Source organism: Gambusia affinis, linkage group LG05 (genome assembly GCF_019740435.1).
Source record: "Gambusia affinis linkage group LG05, SWU_Gaff_1.0, whole genome shotgun sequence".
In the NCBI taxonomy this organism is placed as follows: Eukaryota; Metazoa; Chordata; class Actinopteri; order Cyprinodontiformes; family Poeciliidae; genus Gambusia; species Gambusia affinis.
Window position 1 is genome coordinate 14,688,476 of NC_057872.1, and position 17,880 is coordinate 14,706,355.

Genomic DNA, 17,880 nt, shown 5'->3' on the forward strand with positions numbered 1-17,880 from the left:
ATGCTCCAAAACCCTCACATTACACATATGCCTAACTGCACATCATTTACAGCTAATGCAATAAAATGAGCCACTTGCTGTAGTATGACATTTAATATTACCTAAGCAACCAAACAAAAAAAATGCCACCAGAACCATTTTTGTGTACTAACTTTACCTTGGATTGAATGTGAGTTGCCATGTGCTTGGTGTTTTCAAGTTGCTCTACCAAAGAATTGTCACTCCCAAAACTACCATCGGCTGCAGACAAATGACTCAGTAGGTCATCTTCAAACTTCTTGAGCTCAATTTTGAAGTGGTTTTGTTGCATGGTGAGCTCCATCTTTGTAGATAAAATTTCTATTTAAAAGTTGTTTTTATAAACTAAAAACTTTCATGAAGACATAAAAAAATGCTTCAATCAACATCTAACCAGGTTTACCTTTAGACTTTCCAGGTCAGGTCTCTCACTGGAGACTACCTGTCCTAGCAGCTGGTCCCCCAGGCCCTGAGGCGTCACTGTGAAGTTAATGAGGGTGGTCTCGGCCTGGAGCTCAGGAGGGAAGTGTGGATTGGCCAACTTGGTGTGCAGAATGAGTTGAAAGTTCTTGTTGTACTCACATTCCTTGTCCCCAATAAGAATACACCTGAATAACAGAAAAATGAAAAAGGAAAATAATTGTCTAGGTGTTTGTGATATTGTGCTTAGTAAATTAAATGTACACACTAAATAGAATAAAACATACAAAATAACTGCTTTAATAAGTGATGTAAAAACATACAGTGATGTAGATTGTCTGATGTTGGCCCAATGTCAGTCAAAATAACATGCAAATACACTCAGAATGTCCTTTTGAGAAATCCCAAAACATACCATTACTGTGACATTTTGAAGACTGGAACAATACATTTTGATTCTACTATACTATATTAAATTGCTTATGGCTTAGCCCCACCCCAAACCGCAAGAACATGTAAACAAACAAATTAACCAAAGCAAGGTTTTCAACACTTTTGTTGGTTTCAAGGTCACCTTAGGTTGGAAGAATTTGTAGGTTTTCCAACAATACAGCTTAAATCTCATTTTATCTTATTCTTGTTAACCCAATAATGTACATCATTTAATCTTGTGTTATAAACTGATTCAACTGACAAAAATAAACTAAATTAAATAATAATTACACAAAAGCAAATTGCTTCAAACCCATAACACTGATGGCCCTCTAAACTAAGCCAATTTTAACCTTACGCTTTCATGGCCTGCCAGTCCGAAATGATGCCAGTTCTGTTTGCATTATGTGCAAATATCCTTGCACAAATACAAGATATGATAACAACACCAGCCAATACTTATCTACTCTTGTGTTTCAATTAAATTAGCAGTTGCTTGACGAACCTGGTGGCTTTTCATTTATCTCTAATTGCCCCTTGAATGTCAGGAAAGGCCCCAATTTTTATGGCAAAAGATCCTCATGGTGTAGATATGGTTCAACTCTATATCTTCACAAGCCAGAATTAATGTACTATTGATAGAACCATTACTCCACCAAATTAAAGTCCTTGCTGATGGATTGGCTTGTAGTCTTCCGTCAGCCATGAAAGGAATAATTAGTATTCATTACTTCACACTCTACAACATTCCAATTATTAATGAACTTCAGCTGTGGAGCACTACCAGATCCATCATGGCTGACCCAGCAGGTTGTATTAATCATCGACAGAAACAAGTGTGCGGGTCATCTACAAGGAATAAACTTATTATCAGATTTAGTATGATAAATTGTTACGTCTGGACGGACAAGACTTCAAAAAAAGCTTAATGAATATCCACCAAAAAAACTCAATATTAATGCTTAGGCATGGAGGAGAGCAAGAAGGTGTAAGCATTTCAGAGAAGCAGAACATTATTATGTGGTATTTTCTATTCATGCTGTGGTTGTCAACACTATTGAATTTATTGTATTTCAGGAGAAGGGGCAACTGTTTTACTTCTCTAGCAACAATTTCATCCTAACTTAAATTTGTGATGACAAACCACACCATCAGGAGATGCTTTTGAAGTCAGATTTGAACTCACATGGTTATTCTGCAAATAATTTTGGAACAAAACCCTTTTGGGATAGTGTGAAACAATATGTAATAATAAATGTAATCCTAAATAATAAACTCAATCCACTTTTGTTCTACTGTCCTTAATTTTAAGTCTGCCAATTTTCTTCTGAGCAGCATAATTGTTGAAATCTGGCCTATTTTCAAGCGCACAATGGTCTACGGCTTTAACAAATCAAGCTAACCAAATTTTTTGTGACCATCTAAAACTCCTTTCACAAACACTTGAAGGAAGGATTAAGGAACTTTTTCACTAACTATTGGACTCGCCAAGGTAGGCAGTCACAGGCCCAGATTGGTAGAATTTTAAAGAGGTGAACAGGTTTCATGGGGTGAGGGACTTATGTTGTGATAACTTAGAGTTTGTATGAGCAGCCAGTCTTTAAAACTGCAGGTTCTATGAGTAGAGCTTATGTCGATGCTGTAAAACACCCTTTGTTGTCCGGCACGCCTGGCTGTATTTCTAGTATGCAAAGGCCTAATCCTGAATTACTTTGATCGGTGTACAGAATTTCAATTTCCTTTTAAGAATGCTCATGAATTGTACCTGTACCTGAAGAAAATTTATATATGAGGACTCATTAGAGTGCTAACATATTCATAAAGAGATCACTGAAAGAATTCAGTAAAATGCCAGATGATGGAAGACTACTGATTCTAGTCTGTTACGATGAAGCTTTTTGTGAGAAACATAAGACCTCATACATAACCATATTGATCCTCAATTCAGCGTTTACCCTGAAGCTTATGTATTCAATATTCATCACACCTAAAAGAATGTAAACACACAAATATACATCTATCACCCACCTTGAGGGGGTCAATCAATAGCTTGACCTCAGGGGTTCAGAACACAAGCTGCAGATTCATTTATAATCTAAAGGGGGGCCATGATAATGCATTAAGTCATGTCTTGCTGATGTTTTCTAGTCCTATTGTTTCAACTTTCTCGTATGTTGACTTATCAAATGCACAGATTTTACTTTCTTTATCTCTAATGTTTCCCAGGACTGAAATGTTTCAGCACTAACCTTCCTCTTTTAATTGTTCTTTTTCCCAGAAGATTCCCCAGGACTGGGTCTACTTTTTCTGGGAGATTCTCTATCAGGATGGTTTCTCCACAGACAAGAGCTTGTTCAATAACTTCTATATACCTGCACCACAATAACAAATCAAAAGTGACATGAATGTATAATATACTGTATTTTATACACTGTACATTTTTTCTTGAATTTATTGTTATTATTTTTTTCACCCTTTCTGTCCCAGTCGCACCATCCTGAGCTCTGGCTTCAGTCGGTTTTTGATCCACTTGATGGCCTGCTGCTGTGGATCAATGATGAGTGGCCAACGCTCACTGGTGGTCAGGATGGCTGCATTTTCAGTAGACATCCTATCATTTGGCAAGCCCTGGTTGTGCCAGGCTGCCACAGTGGCATCATCTGTAAGCATGAGGATTGGATCCAGGCCGTCTGTCAGGGGCACAGAGACCTGGAACAAAATCAGGGTATTGAGGTCACTTTGGTGTACTCTACTTCACAGTGCTGGAGGTGTTTACAAAGCAAATAGGTTTCTTCACAAACAACTGTAAAATTATATATATTGTATATATGAAACTGATTTTACCTTCTGTGACTGAAGGAAAGGTATCCAAGCATTTTTGAAAAGATCCACACGATACTGGCTTGTAAAATAACCCAAATACGAAATGAAAGCTGAGGCAAGGAGTACGTCACCACAGAGAGTTTTTTGCTGTTTCTTGTACTGGATAATTGCTTGGGACCAGCGTTCCTTTTCTTCCTGTATGAGGTAAAAAAGATAGTTTTGAATTTTTGAAGTGGAGCTCTGTTAGGAGATCATAAGCAACTGATATCTAAAGTGTAGTAGATAATTTCTTAAAGTCTCCCTGTAACTCCAGATCAGTTAAACCTTGAGGCTGAAGCTAAACAATAACCTGAGAAGGACCAAAATGTAAGCAAACTTCTAGGCCTTATAACAGGTGTTAAACTCCAGTCCTCAAGGGCCTGTGTCCTGCAACTTTTAGAGGAGTCTTTGTGTCATCACACCTGAGTCAGCTAATTAGATAATTATTCTGTAAAAGTCAACTTTATGAGAAGATAATCCAGCCAATTATTAAGGTATGTTGGACTTGGGACACATCGAATAGTTACAGGACATGATGTATTCTAAACCACTGATGTGGTTTCTAAAACATCATAGAGGGTTATCCAAAAGTCATTTTTGTAAACCTATAAGCCATTGTCACATTTGCTCAGGGAAGGTGCTTTAATAGAAAAAATAATTATTTTGTCAAAACATTTAGGTCAGTTATGTCACCCCACATGTCTATTATTTTAATCTGTGACGTGCATGTTATGTTAATGACTGGTTACAAACTCTTTTTTTCTCTTTGGCAGTTAATCTCAGCAGAAACTCAACCCACGTCCGTTCTGAGTGTGCTTTTCATACGCGAAGATCAATGGTAGGCTTCTGTCTTCAACTTACATTCCAAGTGTAATAATCAGTTCCGGTACAAATACAATCCTGGTGCAATGTAAACGAAGGTTTAAAATGTACTAAAGTAGAACCTCATCAGCCGCTATGTCACTTTCCTTTCTATTTGATTGGTGGTGTGTTATACGAAGGAGGAAATATACTTCAGTCTTGGCACCTACTGGATTCCAGGGGTCTGCCACCTGCGGCTCTGGAGCCACACACCAGACTTCCTTAACTGTTCATGATTTATATTAAATACTGTAGTACTGTGTTTCAAAATACAAATGCAATCTAACAGAACGACTTTGTTTTGCAGTTTTCATAGGTGTGTTGATGCAATATTTGCATATTTTCATTTCAGATTAATAGAACAATGAATATTTTATTACCTTTCAGTCTCACCTCAAAAATTGTGAACTGCAGTATGACTTTGAAACTATTTTAATGTTTGTATATAAAAAATTAAAGTGAAAAAAGCAGCACTTGACTTTATCTATTGCTCAAACTAAGACGATTTCAGAATGCATCCAGAATTGAATGCATCAAACTGCAAATCTCTGAATAATATATTACAAATTTTGTGTGGCGATTCTCTCTGCATCAATTCAGCACTTATTTAAACCTTCAATACTGTGACTGTGATGGCCTGCAGCAATAAATCAAGCATGGCATTTTCTTACAAGGGGCTGAGGATCTAGAATATGTCACATAATAAATTGTCAGACAGTTAAAAATCACTATAATTTTACTCTAATGTATTATGGATCGCCTGTAATATCACTCAGTCTGTGGTGAGACATTGTTAATTTCCAACAGCTGTTGAGGCTTTGAGGTAAGTTAATGATTAAATATAGACGGTCTGATTTATTAGTCTGAACACTATTGCTTCCAGGTCAATGCGATAAAGACAAAACATTTATCTTGATATGCTTAAAAGCCAAGATGTTCCATGAAACAACATTTATTCTGTGGAATAAGAAAGTCGAACTTGTAAAATGGCCACTAAAATCACCATCTGTTATTTCGCATTATCACAAAGGCTTTCAGAAAAAGAACATGAACAGAAAAAGTAAAGATTTGTATTTGATTTGTATAACGTGTAGAGTCATATGTGGCTTACAACTTCCTATTCGCAGTTTATCAAAACAAATCTGTGGAATACATTTTCTGTCCACACAAAATCTGTTCAATGTTCAGAAATAGAGTTATCTGTTTAGCCTTTTAGCTATTTCTCCCCCATTCTCCATTTTGGAAAATGCTCAAATAGCCAGTTGGCTGGTTCAACCATGCGTTTTCTCTGGACCAACCCACTCTAACTATCTCACATGTCCACAGTATGCTGCTGAACCAGGCTGTAAGATCTTCCTCTGCCTGTTCTGTTCATGCAACTGTCAAGGTTTCCTGCCAGGACATCGCAACTTTCAGTCCAGATTACCAATGCAATTTGATTACCAGCATGTCAAATCTCAGTTAATCTGATGCCAGTTTTAGGTTCACAGGCATGACCAAACTCCTAAGCGTCACATTGTTTACCATTAGGCCTTTGACAAGTCGGTTGGCCATCTCTACGGTCTGGGTGGTTTGTGTCACCTCCTCCTGACAACTGATTTTCTCAGTTGTAGCTCTTTCAAACTGAGCTGTTAGACTTTGGAGGTTGGCATCAAGATCCTATAGGGGAACAAAAGCAAATTCTGCACATGAGATACTACTTACAAGTACTTTTATACTAATCTGCATTTCAATAAAAATAAAGAGATGATCAGCCACAAAAGGTCATTGATAAAGAAGGTTGAAATGCTGGGCAGTCTCTAAGTAGTCTAAAGGTATGAAGGTTTGTTGTTGCAACTTCTTAATAAATTGACATGTGAATCTAAGCTTATCATTTACCTCGTACATAAATTTAACTACTAAAATGAATTAAGTTTTTGATGATATTCCTATTCAATGAGAAGTGCTTGTAATTAAGTAGGTCATAAACACTCACTGTCAGTTTTTTTTGAAGTACCATTAGTTTGGCTGTTTCCATTTCCAACTCTGCGTTAGCTTGTGATAATGCAGAGCGTTTTGGGATAACCTCACAATAAATCTAAACAGAAAAAAATATATATATATTCCAGAATGATGCTTCCAACTTAATAATTTTAAAATATTCTAAGGCTATGTCAAACCTCATAGTATCTGACAATATTAATAGTCCAAGCACAAAGTCCAGCTGCAGCTGTAGATTTGGTCCAAACTAGATCAGGGTGGAAGTCTGGCTTTCTCAAATACTGTTGCTTCACCACAGTCAGGCAGGACTCAGGAATGTGCTCTTTGTCATATGAAACCAGGGCATGTAGAAAATCATCCACCTGATGAATAAAAAAGGAGAATTAAATCAGTTTCCAAAGTTGTAGAAATTGGAGAAACAACACATTTAATAAAATTTTAACACATTTTAATCGGCAAAAGGCCAGTGAAACCATGTTGTTCATTTATGTGTCCACCAGCTTACCGTGTGTTATGTTTGTGTGTCTATAATTAATTTTTAACCACACTTGCAGAAACTGTAGTCATATGCAGAGAAGCAGTTTAACAGACTAGTTCCACTGCTGGGTGTGTAAGCGTAATAATAGAGCCATCGAGCTACAATGTGAGCTTTGGAGAGCTGTTGGGCTGCACCTGGGTCAAGGACCTTTCATGAATTAGACTGACATTAATCAGGATGATGCGATTGAAATTGTCACTGCATAACCTTGCCCATGAAGGCCCGCGCCGCCTTCCAGCTCCGATCCTTAGGTACGCGGCCATGAGGGGCCAGCAAGACCATGACAGCGGCTGCAACATTGGTTACTGCTACTGGAGGGTTTGGAAAGGCCTTCAGCTCAGTAAGATTAACCTACAAAATGATATTCAAGAATCTGTTAAAAAATGATAAAATATTCTATTGTATTTTAAGTACTGAGGATGTGGTGGAACCTTATTGAGGGTGTTTAGAGCTTCCACTGCAGCTGTCAGCGAGGGCTCTGCTTTAGCGAGGTCATTTTCACAATCCTTCCGTTTGACAGCAATTTCTGCCTGCATGACAGCAACCTGTGCAAAAGTAATCATTACAACTAAATGATAACATGTATGTATGGCGAGTAGCATATGTGATGCCAAAAAAGTGCAAAAACCAGCACATAAGAGGTTCTCTAACCTTTTGTGCTTCCACATCTGCTGCCTCTCTCTTCTTGCTTACTTTCTCTGTTTGCAACCCAATTTTTGTTAAAAGGGCTCCAATATTTTCATTTTTTAACGTAAGCTGAGACTCTTGCGATGCCAATTTTGCTTTCAGATTATCAACCTAAAACCAAAAAGAAATGACATGTATGAGAGTAGAAAAATAAAGCAATATTGCTTTGTAAATGGCAAAATGAGTCAATGAGAGGACAAGTTGAAGAGACCAGACCTGTGCAGCAGTGCTTTGGAGTTTCTGAAGGCCATTGTCAAGTCGGTTCATTTTGTGCTGAAGCTGAGCCTGGCTTTTCTCCAGAAGGTTTCTGTACAAGGTGATTTGCTGGAGAAAGCTCTTGGGGGTGGTGTAATTGTACCTCTTCTCATTTCGCAGGTATTTTTCACTTGCCTGGTTGACACTGTTGTGAACGTAGGCCATGAAAAGACTGATGGATTCCTGGACAGCAGGCTATAAAAATAAGTGGGGTTGAGGGGAGAACGGAGTGAACTGGATTAAGTGGGGTTTAACATCCCCAACCTGATAGGCACTGAAATATTATCTTCATAAACTTTGAATTCATCTACAAGTTCTGCAATCTTACTTGTCTGGCCCTGACTTACTCAATCTGAAATTTAGGTGCAGCCAGCAGGAATGATTGGGCTTTGAGACCTCTGTGAAAATAATGTGTTTAAAGCCCTGACATGCTGCTTGTAACACATGCACACTGTTTACATTATATCTGCTCCCCTCCAACTTTCTAAACAGCTGTGGTACCACATTTCAACTATGTATTCATGATGCACGTCCCCTATTAATCACACAGTTAGCAATCAATTAAAGCTAAAACAAATGAGCAGAGAATATGAAGATCAAACCTAACCATAACTCACAAAAAGCCATTGTTAATGATCATAGATCTGTGAGATGAGAAAATCATTATTAATTAAGATCTGACATAATGCGTTTTGATAAAGCATGGTGGGTTGCTTTAAGATGCGAAGCATGCTCATTGATTGGCCTCGTATAACAAATATTATGTATTTCTAACTTTTAATAAATGACCAATACATTTCTTAGACTCCTGCCTCCTAAACAAGATAAACAATTATTTATGACTTTAGTTTCAATGTGTCATACATTGGCTTGTAGCAGCATTATAAATAAACTCAATCTCATTCATATCAACACAAACCCCCAAGCACCCAACTCCTTTAGATTTTAGCTGAAGCAACCTTGTTATCAGTTCAGCCAATCAGCTCAATGTCTAAATAACAACCATTGGACAGTTTTATGTTTAAGTTGATGCTGTTGTGTTTACAATTAAAAATGTATTTTAACCTAAAAGTGCAATAACGTCTGAGCACCACAACTGAGCACCACAACTCCTATAAACATCATCATCACTCCTGAATATGACCATCCACACACAGATGTACACGCAAACAGGGAAAGTTCACCGTCTGGCACATGTTCTCCTATGTAATGAGACTTCCTGGTTGTGACAGCTGCGCCACCTTAGAGGGTCATTATGTGTTTAATCAGTCTTCTCTCATTAACATAAATGACTATGGGTTGTGATCGTTATGCTGCTATGATGGAAAACAATGATATTCCTACGCTTACTGTGAGTCTCTGGGCATGTGTTCGGCAATTTGTCAGTACCTTGCTGCAGGACTAATGATGAAAGATCTATGGAAAACTTAATTCAGCTGTGCTGCAATAATTAGAAAATGTTCATTGAAGTCTAAACCAGCCCTAAGTGTCAAAGTGCATGATAAACCATGGCACAATACCATATTGTCTATCTCCAGTGCTTTACAAAAATGATGACACTTTTTCACATTTTGTTAGACCACCATAACAGAACTTGGAATATTTTGGGGGATTTTAATTGAAGGACAAAAACATTGTACTATTGTAGATAATTGTGAAGTGGAAAGAAAAACATGCATGGCTTCCAAGTTTTTATTAAACAAATGAAAATCCAGGTAGAGGTGTGTGGTATAGAGGTCGAAATCTAACACTAACAATTGAAATAGGATTAAGATAACAAGCAATATCCCAAACTGTGGGGATTTCACAAAATACTTTTCAATGCATTATCCAAAAGAGGAATGAGCACGTCCGAACTGCAAATCACACACTGCATGGCCTAAACTTAAATGACCAGCAATGAGATTACAAATCAGACTTGAAGACAAGAGGCTAAGTCATGTATGGGACAAAACATGTCAAAGGACATTTTGTCAAGAACATTTTAGATTACATGCAACAATCTATGTGTGCCTGAGAATAATTCTGCAGAACACACTGTCGCAAGATAAAAGACAAATGATGGAGCTAAATAGAGGGTCAGTTTTCTTCAAGAAAATCTGTTCTTTAAGAAAATTGCTGAATCTGCTGAAAAAGACAAAGAGAGTGTGAGGAAGGAAATTTACCTTCCAGCAGAACAATGACACTAACTATACTGACAAAATTACAATCCAGTGGCTTATTTCAAAGCACATTTATGAATAAGAGTGAACAAGACAAAAGAGTAAACCTAAATCTATTACAAAAGTTTTAGCTAGGCTTCCAATTTGAAGTTTACTCAACCTATTCATCCAACCTGGCTGAGTTCGAACTAGAAAGACGAATTAGCAAAAATATCAGCTGAAGATGTGATAGATGTGAAAAGCTCATGGAAACATGCTACACTACACTCATGGCTGTAATTGCAGCAAAATCTGAAACTCAAAGAAGTTACTTAAGGAGTCTGCAAACAATGCACCCTTAGTTTTTAGATTTTGGTTTGAAAAATAAATAGAAAATCATTTTAAATTTTATTTTACTTTGGGTTCATCAATTGCATAAAATCCAAATAAATGACAAAACTGCACACATCATACAAATGTAAAAATTTATACTTTAGAATATATTACATAATGAAAATTGTATTTTCAAAAATAATTTAATTCATAATTTAACTATTCAGGCCAAATGAAGAACAGATGGTGATATTAGATTCGTGTATCAACAGGCTTACCTCAATTTCATCAATTTCATGGATGAACCTGTAGCTCACCGACTGCAGAGCCTCAGTTGTCCAAGGATGAAACCAGTCGATGGTTGTACAGTTAATGAGAGCCGGGAACCGATGGGCCCTGACACGCAGGGTATTGCCAACAGGAGACATACACAGTACAACCTGCAAGTAAAAATCCAAAAATCTGAGCATGTGTTTTACCAAGTTCATATATAAAATACATAATGTGAATTACAGTATGTACAGAAATCAAAATGAAGTGTGTACAAGTGGGATAACTCCCCTAGTTTCAAAGACTACGGGCAAACTGTTGGTTGGCCTTAGTGGATGCCTTACATGTGAAATGACAGCCATTTCATCCTTTTTAATCTAATTTATTAAGTTTTCTGTATTTGTTTTACACAGACTCTCAAAATATATATTTTTTTAGATTTTGCAACAGCTTTACTATTAATTGTTCCGGCTAAAAACAGTCCTTGCAAGCAAAAGACATTTTAATGCATTGCTTTGATTTCCAGTGTCCTTTTAACTGGTGCCAAAAGTCCTTAAAGATTTTCTTAATTCTTTAACTTCAAATAAAACGCACTATTAAAGACACCACAGTTTATATTCAGAATATCTTCACCGTAAGTTGTTGTTGCACTCGGTGTGTAAAGAATCTCCAGCAGTTCTCCTTATCATCCAGCAGTCCGAGGCTGCGCACCTCTCTTCTCACACTTGACACAATGTGTTCAATCTCCTCCTCACAGAAGATGTCTGGACTTTCACCTAATAGAAAAAAACCCCTCTAATGACAAACTGAAGAGTTCTGGTAATTACAATTATTTTGTTCCTATTTCAGCGAAGAAAAATTACAAAAATAAAAGATATCTGCTATATGAAACTGCACAAATAGCATGGATCTTGAATCTGACCTGATGCCAGTATGTTATTAACAATGACCAGAAACCGGTCATCAAGTATTTCTGCATCTGTCAGAAGCAAAGTCACGCGATAATTCTTTACTCCAGCCTTTAGTAATAACCCAGCAAGGTCCATCTGGAAAAAAGAAAAAAATAGAGAAATGAAGCCAAACTTCACAATCAACCAAATGAGAGGTCCACTGAAAAATTCAGGCTGTTCAATAACCCACTGGATACGTACATCTACCATTTTTAAGTAATTAATGCTTAAAATTAAACATTCAAAGCATCAGTGAAATATTAAAACACTTGAAAGTGGCTCCTAATTGTATCTGACAAACATTTCTTGCTCCACTGAAGACGCTGAATAACAATGAATTGCAGTAACAGCCTGAAGTTGAGCAAAAAGAGTTAAATCAATAAGTTGCAGAAAGAAAATAGAGCAGGGACTTTAAAAAATTATTTATTTAAGTAGTTAAATTATCAGTTGCATCTGAAAACCATGGCTAAAAAAAATGCATTTAAAGTATAATTAACATTTACATTGAGGTCCTGGATGCTATAACCCTTTCTCGGTGTGATTTGGAAGACTTCCACAGAAGACATGTAGGAAGCGAGGCGAGTCAGACTCTGCTTTCCGCTGCCCCCCACTCCCACCAGTAAGCCATGAGTCCTCGGTGACTCCAGGATACGGCTGATGCGACAGCTGGTGACAATATAATGTTTCGTTAAGTCATGTTATGCCACATTTATTATTATTTACTACTATTACTTATTATTTCTGTTATCATCCAATCATGTTTTATCAAGCTCATTAATCACACATAATATAATAATAATAATAAGTCAAATGATGCTCACACATGTTGTATGGCATCTTCAAACAGCACAAGGTTCATAGTTGGATAGAGCTCATTGTAGCTTTTCAAGGCCTCAGTGAGGATGGTCCTGAGCAGAGACCAGTCATGGAAAGGAGCATAGGAACATCCTCTGTCCATGTTGGCAAAGTGGCAATAGAGTAGGTTCTGTTTGTCCACTTTTTTATCTTCCAGTCCCTGGAGAAGGACAGAGGTGTAATTTTTTCTGTAATGATTGCAATCTGTATGTAAAGAATGGAAGTTTATCATATTAATCTTCATAAGAATTGCACCTCAAAGCATTCATGCACCGTCTCCATTTGGATCTTCTGGAAAAGCTGCATGTCCTTCATGTCTACCAGTCTGTCTGAATACACTCTGCAGGACTCGTGCAGCCACAATGCCACCAGGTCAGTGCTGTCCCTCAAGGTCTGTGGACCAGCTAAAAGGATACCCTAAATAACAAGAATAATCATGTCTATATTTTATCAAAAGATTTTAAGTCAAGCATAACCTCAGCTTACTATATGCAATACCTGAAAGATGTTTGACATGTCTCGAAGATTAAATATGTAGTGAAACTTGATTGCTGTGGGTACAAAACTGTGAACCATCTTGTCATGAAGAGTCATGAGAGCTCGAACAACAGCAGCAGCAGTTTTCTGGACTGACTGACTGAAAGCTCTTTGTTTTAAATGCCCACACAACATCTGACCATAGATTGATGCCCGAGACTCTGGCGAAGGGAAGTTTACTGCAAACACTGAGAAATGTCTCTGTTGAGAACAAAAATACAGTAGAAATGAACATGACATCATCTGGACATAATACATGTCAAATTATCACTGTAATAAATTCTCAAATTACCAAAAGAAAACTGCTTTACAGATCTCTCTTAAAAAAGTGATTTTACTCTAAAAATAACTTTTACTATGCTAAATAAAATTTACATACATATATGTTTAGTAAGAACATATGTAAAACAATCTAAAAATGTTGCTAATTAATTTAAATTAAATTGTTACAGTTGATTCTGTAATAGCATCAGATCTTGGAACTTATATCTTTCACCTTTTTCTCAGTTTCTTGTTATCTTCGTTTTTGTTTTGTATTTTTTGTTCAAAATTTAAACATGTAGTGTTTAAATATATGCTTTAAAATAAGATATATAGGATGTCTTTATGCTATCTCAACCTCACAGAATAATTATAGCCAAAGTTATGTTTATACTTCACTAAGCACATATTTTATAAGTTTAAAATCGTTCTACTCTAGTCATTGCTAATTTTATCCTGTGAACAATATTGAAATCCTGATAACAGTTCTGATAAAAACACATGTATCATCTTTGTATTGACTCACTACTCTTTCTGAATCCACAAACTCTCAAAAGCCTTTCTCTCAAAAGCCAGACTTATTTGGACTTTACAAAACACATTTGTACGGAAATCTAAAATAAAGATCAGTGCACAATAAGGAGCTGTTTTATTGTTAAATGTACCTGTAATCTGGGGTTGATGATGAAGCTCCCAGCAGCTGGATTCATGCATGCAACATACTGAGTATTTTGAACTTCTTTTAAAGTCAGTTTCTGTCTGCAATACCTATAAAGTGGATGAAGAAAAGATTTTGTGCATTATACACATTTTCAATTTAAGTACATATAGTAAAGCTAGCTTCCCATGTTATAAATAACATGTTGCTGCGGTCTGTCAATTTTGCAAGAAGTTACTACAAGAGGTTACTAAGCCTGTCAAGAGAAGGTTTGTGAAAAACCTCTTAAACACTTTGACTTGTTATATGGGTTTTGCAAGGTTATATCTGAAATAACATGTAGATGTGGGAGTGTTTTCTCACCAGTGTCCAAAATCCAGATGCTGACGTATAAGAGCATGAGGCTGCACTGTTCCATAGCTATCAACAGCTGGTACGTTCATGTCATCTATAAAATAGACTAGCCTCTTGTTGCCTACCGGTGAGTAGGTTCTTCCTGCTCTTTTCTCTAATGGTTGTTCTAAAATCTCTACAAAAAAAGTAACAATGGGAATAAAACACAGCATAGAAATAACACATTCACTGTACTGCAAAGAAATTACTTGAACTTTGACATTCTGTCTGTCATATTAAAACATAAATACATCATATTACACAGCTAAATAAAAACCACCAGAGACTATTGTCTTAAAAAAGTTAGTTGTGAAGGTTCTGAGGTTTGTTATAGGCATCATCAAGACCATAAAATACATTGGACAAGCCAGAGATGGAAATGTTACTGGTACAACCGCAACCTTACAATGAAAGTGACATCTAACTAAACTGACAGGCCTGAGAAAAGAAAGTATTAGTCAGAAAAAGCAGCTAAGAGGCCAAAAGTATCACTGAAGGAGCTATAGAGATCCAACTAGTAGCATCTGTTAACAAAGGCCAACTATTAGTCATGAATCTAGAAGGGTGACCTTAAAAATGCTTTTTGAAGGAAAGCAAGAAGAAGTCTTGCTTGCACTGTGGCACAAATCATGTGGTAGATACAGCCAGAGATGACACCAAATTTAAACTTTTTGAGCCAATATGATATAAAATCAATATTGCAGAAAGCTAAACTGCACATTACCGTTCTATATGCGAAACATGGCAATAAAGGCATCGTACCGTAGAAAGACATTTTTGCACTCTGACCAGGAAAGCTAGTCAGAGTTGATGGAAAGATGGATGGAGGTGAATACATGGCAATCCTGAAAGAAATCCTGTTAGAGGAGCTGAGTTTTAGAGGAGCTGTTAGAAGAGCACAAGCTTAGAATGATGCCCAAGAAACGTACAACTTTACTCAAATTTACACTTTACAATTACAATTGTTGGTCTTTCTCATATAATCCTAATGAAATATACTGGAGCTGCTGTTAGAAATGTTACAAATAAAGGTGATAGGTTACAAACACTTTTACAATACACAAGATGTAGGAGATTTGTAAGGGAAAAATCGTAGAGACTGAAGTTCTCCACACCTTCACCCTCTCAAAATCTAATCATTGCCACCAGATGGTGCTACAGTGTACTTGATGCACTACTGTGCGCCACGACAAATCAAAAACCCACTCACCTTGCAACATGAGGGAGGTGGTGTAGTAGTTGAAGGGTACTTTTGAGGTTGTGTAACTCTCTGACAGAGTGTCTAACTTGTTTCTGACAAGTGCAGTCTTTCCCACTCCAGCATTCCCCACAAGCATCACCGGCTGCCTCCTCTCCAGCAACAAGTCCATGAAGTAGCTAAGACGCGTGGTCTCTGCTGTGTGCACCACAACAGCCTGCAATCACAGGAACAGCAGGAAGATGGAGAACAGAAACATACATGGTTATTATGGCTTTCTTTGAGTGTGATTTATTGACAGACATGTGTTCAGTGAATTGTATGTGATTTATAATTTCTTGGATTTCCCCAGAACACCACAACTATTCTGTCATAATAGCATCATTTGCTCAGAACAAAACCCCGTTAATTACGGCTCAGCAAGAGCCTTTGGAGCGCAGGCAGCTGTACGCAGGAGCATAAAGAAACACAAAGGAGCGTGGGTGATAGCTCGAGTCTTGTTGCTCATGCCTTCACCCCCACATGCTCCGGTACAGGGAGTGGTAGACGGTAATCAGACTCAGTGGCAAGCCTATCTTCCATTTCAGCACCCCTGCCATAACCCCATGATGTGACTTTACCCTCTCTTATTATGTTCATTGAAGCATACAAACATTTTTAATATGCTGGCATTGTTCATTTTTGGTTATTTTGCCTCTTGTGATTGTGATTATTTGTCAAACACTTTTCAAAAGTTTGCTATTATTGCTCAGTATTCTTCTCCTCACAACTTGCAGGAGTTTTTACCTGTAATGGTGTGTGGTTTTCCACTTCAAAGCTTGGTACAATATCACTCCAGGGCAGAAAGCGCTTGGTCTGGTGGTCAAGGTAGTAATCAAAAACTGTTCCTTGTGTGGGGAACTTAACTGTCCTCATTTCCTTTGTCCACCACTGACTGAACTTCACCTGGTAATCATGCAGCTGAACATGCATAAAATCAGACAAAAACACATGCACATTAATTTATTGGACTCACTTAATTGGCTCACAGTTGAACTAGATCATCTTCAGAACTTTTCCATTATGGACTAAAGCAATTCATGTACTTGTTGATATTAATTGATTTAAGTCTGTTTTCATTTGTCCAAGCATGCTGCCACAAGTAACAAATACAACACCTAGCTTTTTTCATGACAAAGCAGTTGTAACCCAAGATACTGAATCTAATATCCCAGGGTTGGTTCGGATATTTTACAGGGACTGCTCTGATTTATTTCATATTTTCTCTGACATAGCAATTTTGTCTAGCAATTACATGGCTGTGTTAAACAGGTTTTTTTCTTCAAATGTATTAAAAAAAATGTTGATGTTTTGGGAAAATAAAATTAAATGTATTACTTTAAATTCAAAGAACACAGATAAATCATTTAATAAAAGCTCAAACTGCTGGGGTTTTCAGTGTGAGCTCACTGAATTTACCGGTGTTGTTTACCTCTAGTTATTGGTCAGCTTTGTCCAATCTGTACTTTCAAAGCAATCTTGGTAAATAACTGTACTATCTTCCAAAGCCTGAAGTAGTCTAAAGTATGAGTACTTCCAATTAGGCAAAGAAAAATGTGGGTTTGTGCATTCTGCGTACCATTGCAGCACAAATGTGGTGAACATCTAAAAGGACGACATAATCAATGATGAGGCTGCAGAAAAGATCAAGTCATAGGAAGTCTTATAAAAAGCTTTCTATATAATTAGACACACTTGTCTGCTTCATCTTCATTTAGTTTGATTAATGCAGTGTCAGCAATTTGGTTAGTTAATATTGGCCTCAGTTATTTTTTATAACTATTCTCTTCTTTGACAAAACCTGAAACAATGTAAACATTGTATTTGGCTAATTTACTTCACAAGGCAAATGACTTATGAATTACAGTCTTAACTGAATACGACACTTTCATCATGAATTGTAGGCCAATTTGGGTCAAATTTCTAAACGCTCAAGTATTTCCTTAAATAACTCAAAACTAATGAGTCACCTGATCTTTATAAAGGGCTCCTCCAAAAGCCCAGATGCAAGCAAAGGTGAAATATGTCTCATAGATTTCACGAGGAGACTCAGCAGAAATATTTTCTGCAGTTAAAAGGCAGTCGAGCAAAGTGCACAGTGTCTGAATGAAGAGATAAATAATAGTAACATGTTAGTTTTATGACTGTGAAGATTTACAAACAACAATACATATACAGTTAAATATAGCTAT

The 17,880-nt window shown here is 37.0% G+C and overlaps 1 protein-coding gene across 2 annotated transcripts in view; it reads right to left on the reverse strand.

Moving 5' to 3' along the window:
* LOC122831416 (dynein axonemal heavy chain 11) overlaps nt 1-17,880 on the reverse strand; it is a 46,114-nt gene that overhangs the window by 10,450 nt on the left and 17,784 nt on the right. Inside the window, exons 44-67 of one of the 2 annotated variants that reach the window (XM_044117576.1) lie at nt 17,659-17,790; nt 16,436-16,609; nt 15,662-15,866; nt 14,422-14,587; nt 14,066-14,168; nt 13,101-13,340; nt 12,858-13,019; nt 12,569-12,762; nt 12,251-12,413; nt 11,720-11,843; nt 11,431-11,573; nt 10,806-10,967; nt 8,015-8,248; nt 7,763-7,909; nt 7,543-7,656; nt 7,319-7,462; nt 6,753-6,935; nt 6,569-6,670; nt 6,118-6,252; nt 3,715-3,888; nt 3,344-3,579; nt 3,120-3,242; nt 422-626; nt 158-322 (exon numbers count right to left, since the gene is read on the reverse strand). In XM_044117576.1, coding sequence (XP_043973511.1) covers nt 158-322; nt 422-626; nt 3,120-3,242; nt 3,344-3,579; nt 3,715-3,888; nt 6,118-6,252; nt 6,569-6,670; nt 6,753-6,935; nt 7,319-7,462; nt 7,543-7,656; nt 7,763-7,909; nt 8,015-8,248; nt 10,806-10,967; nt 11,431-11,573; nt 11,720-11,843; nt 12,251-12,413; nt 12,569-12,762; nt 12,858-13,019; nt 13,101-13,340; nt 14,066-14,168; nt 14,422-14,587; nt 15,662-15,866; nt 16,436-16,609; nt 17,659-17,790 — 3,930 coding nt within the window. Of the gene's footprint in view, nt 1-157; nt 323-421; nt 627-1,228; nt 1,306-3,119; nt 3,243-3,343; nt 3,580-3,714; nt 3,889-6,117; nt 6,253-6,568; nt 6,671-6,752; nt 6,936-7,318; nt 7,463-7,542; nt 7,657-7,762; nt 7,910-8,014; nt 8,249-10,805; nt 10,968-11,430; nt 11,574-11,719; nt 11,844-12,250; nt 12,414-12,568; nt 12,763-12,857; nt 13,020-13,100; nt 13,341-14,065; nt 14,169-14,421; nt 14,588-15,661; nt 15,867-16,435; nt 16,610-17,658; nt 17,791-17,880 lie in introns of those variants that run through there. The other variant, XM_044117577.1, reaches the window with a different exon arrangement.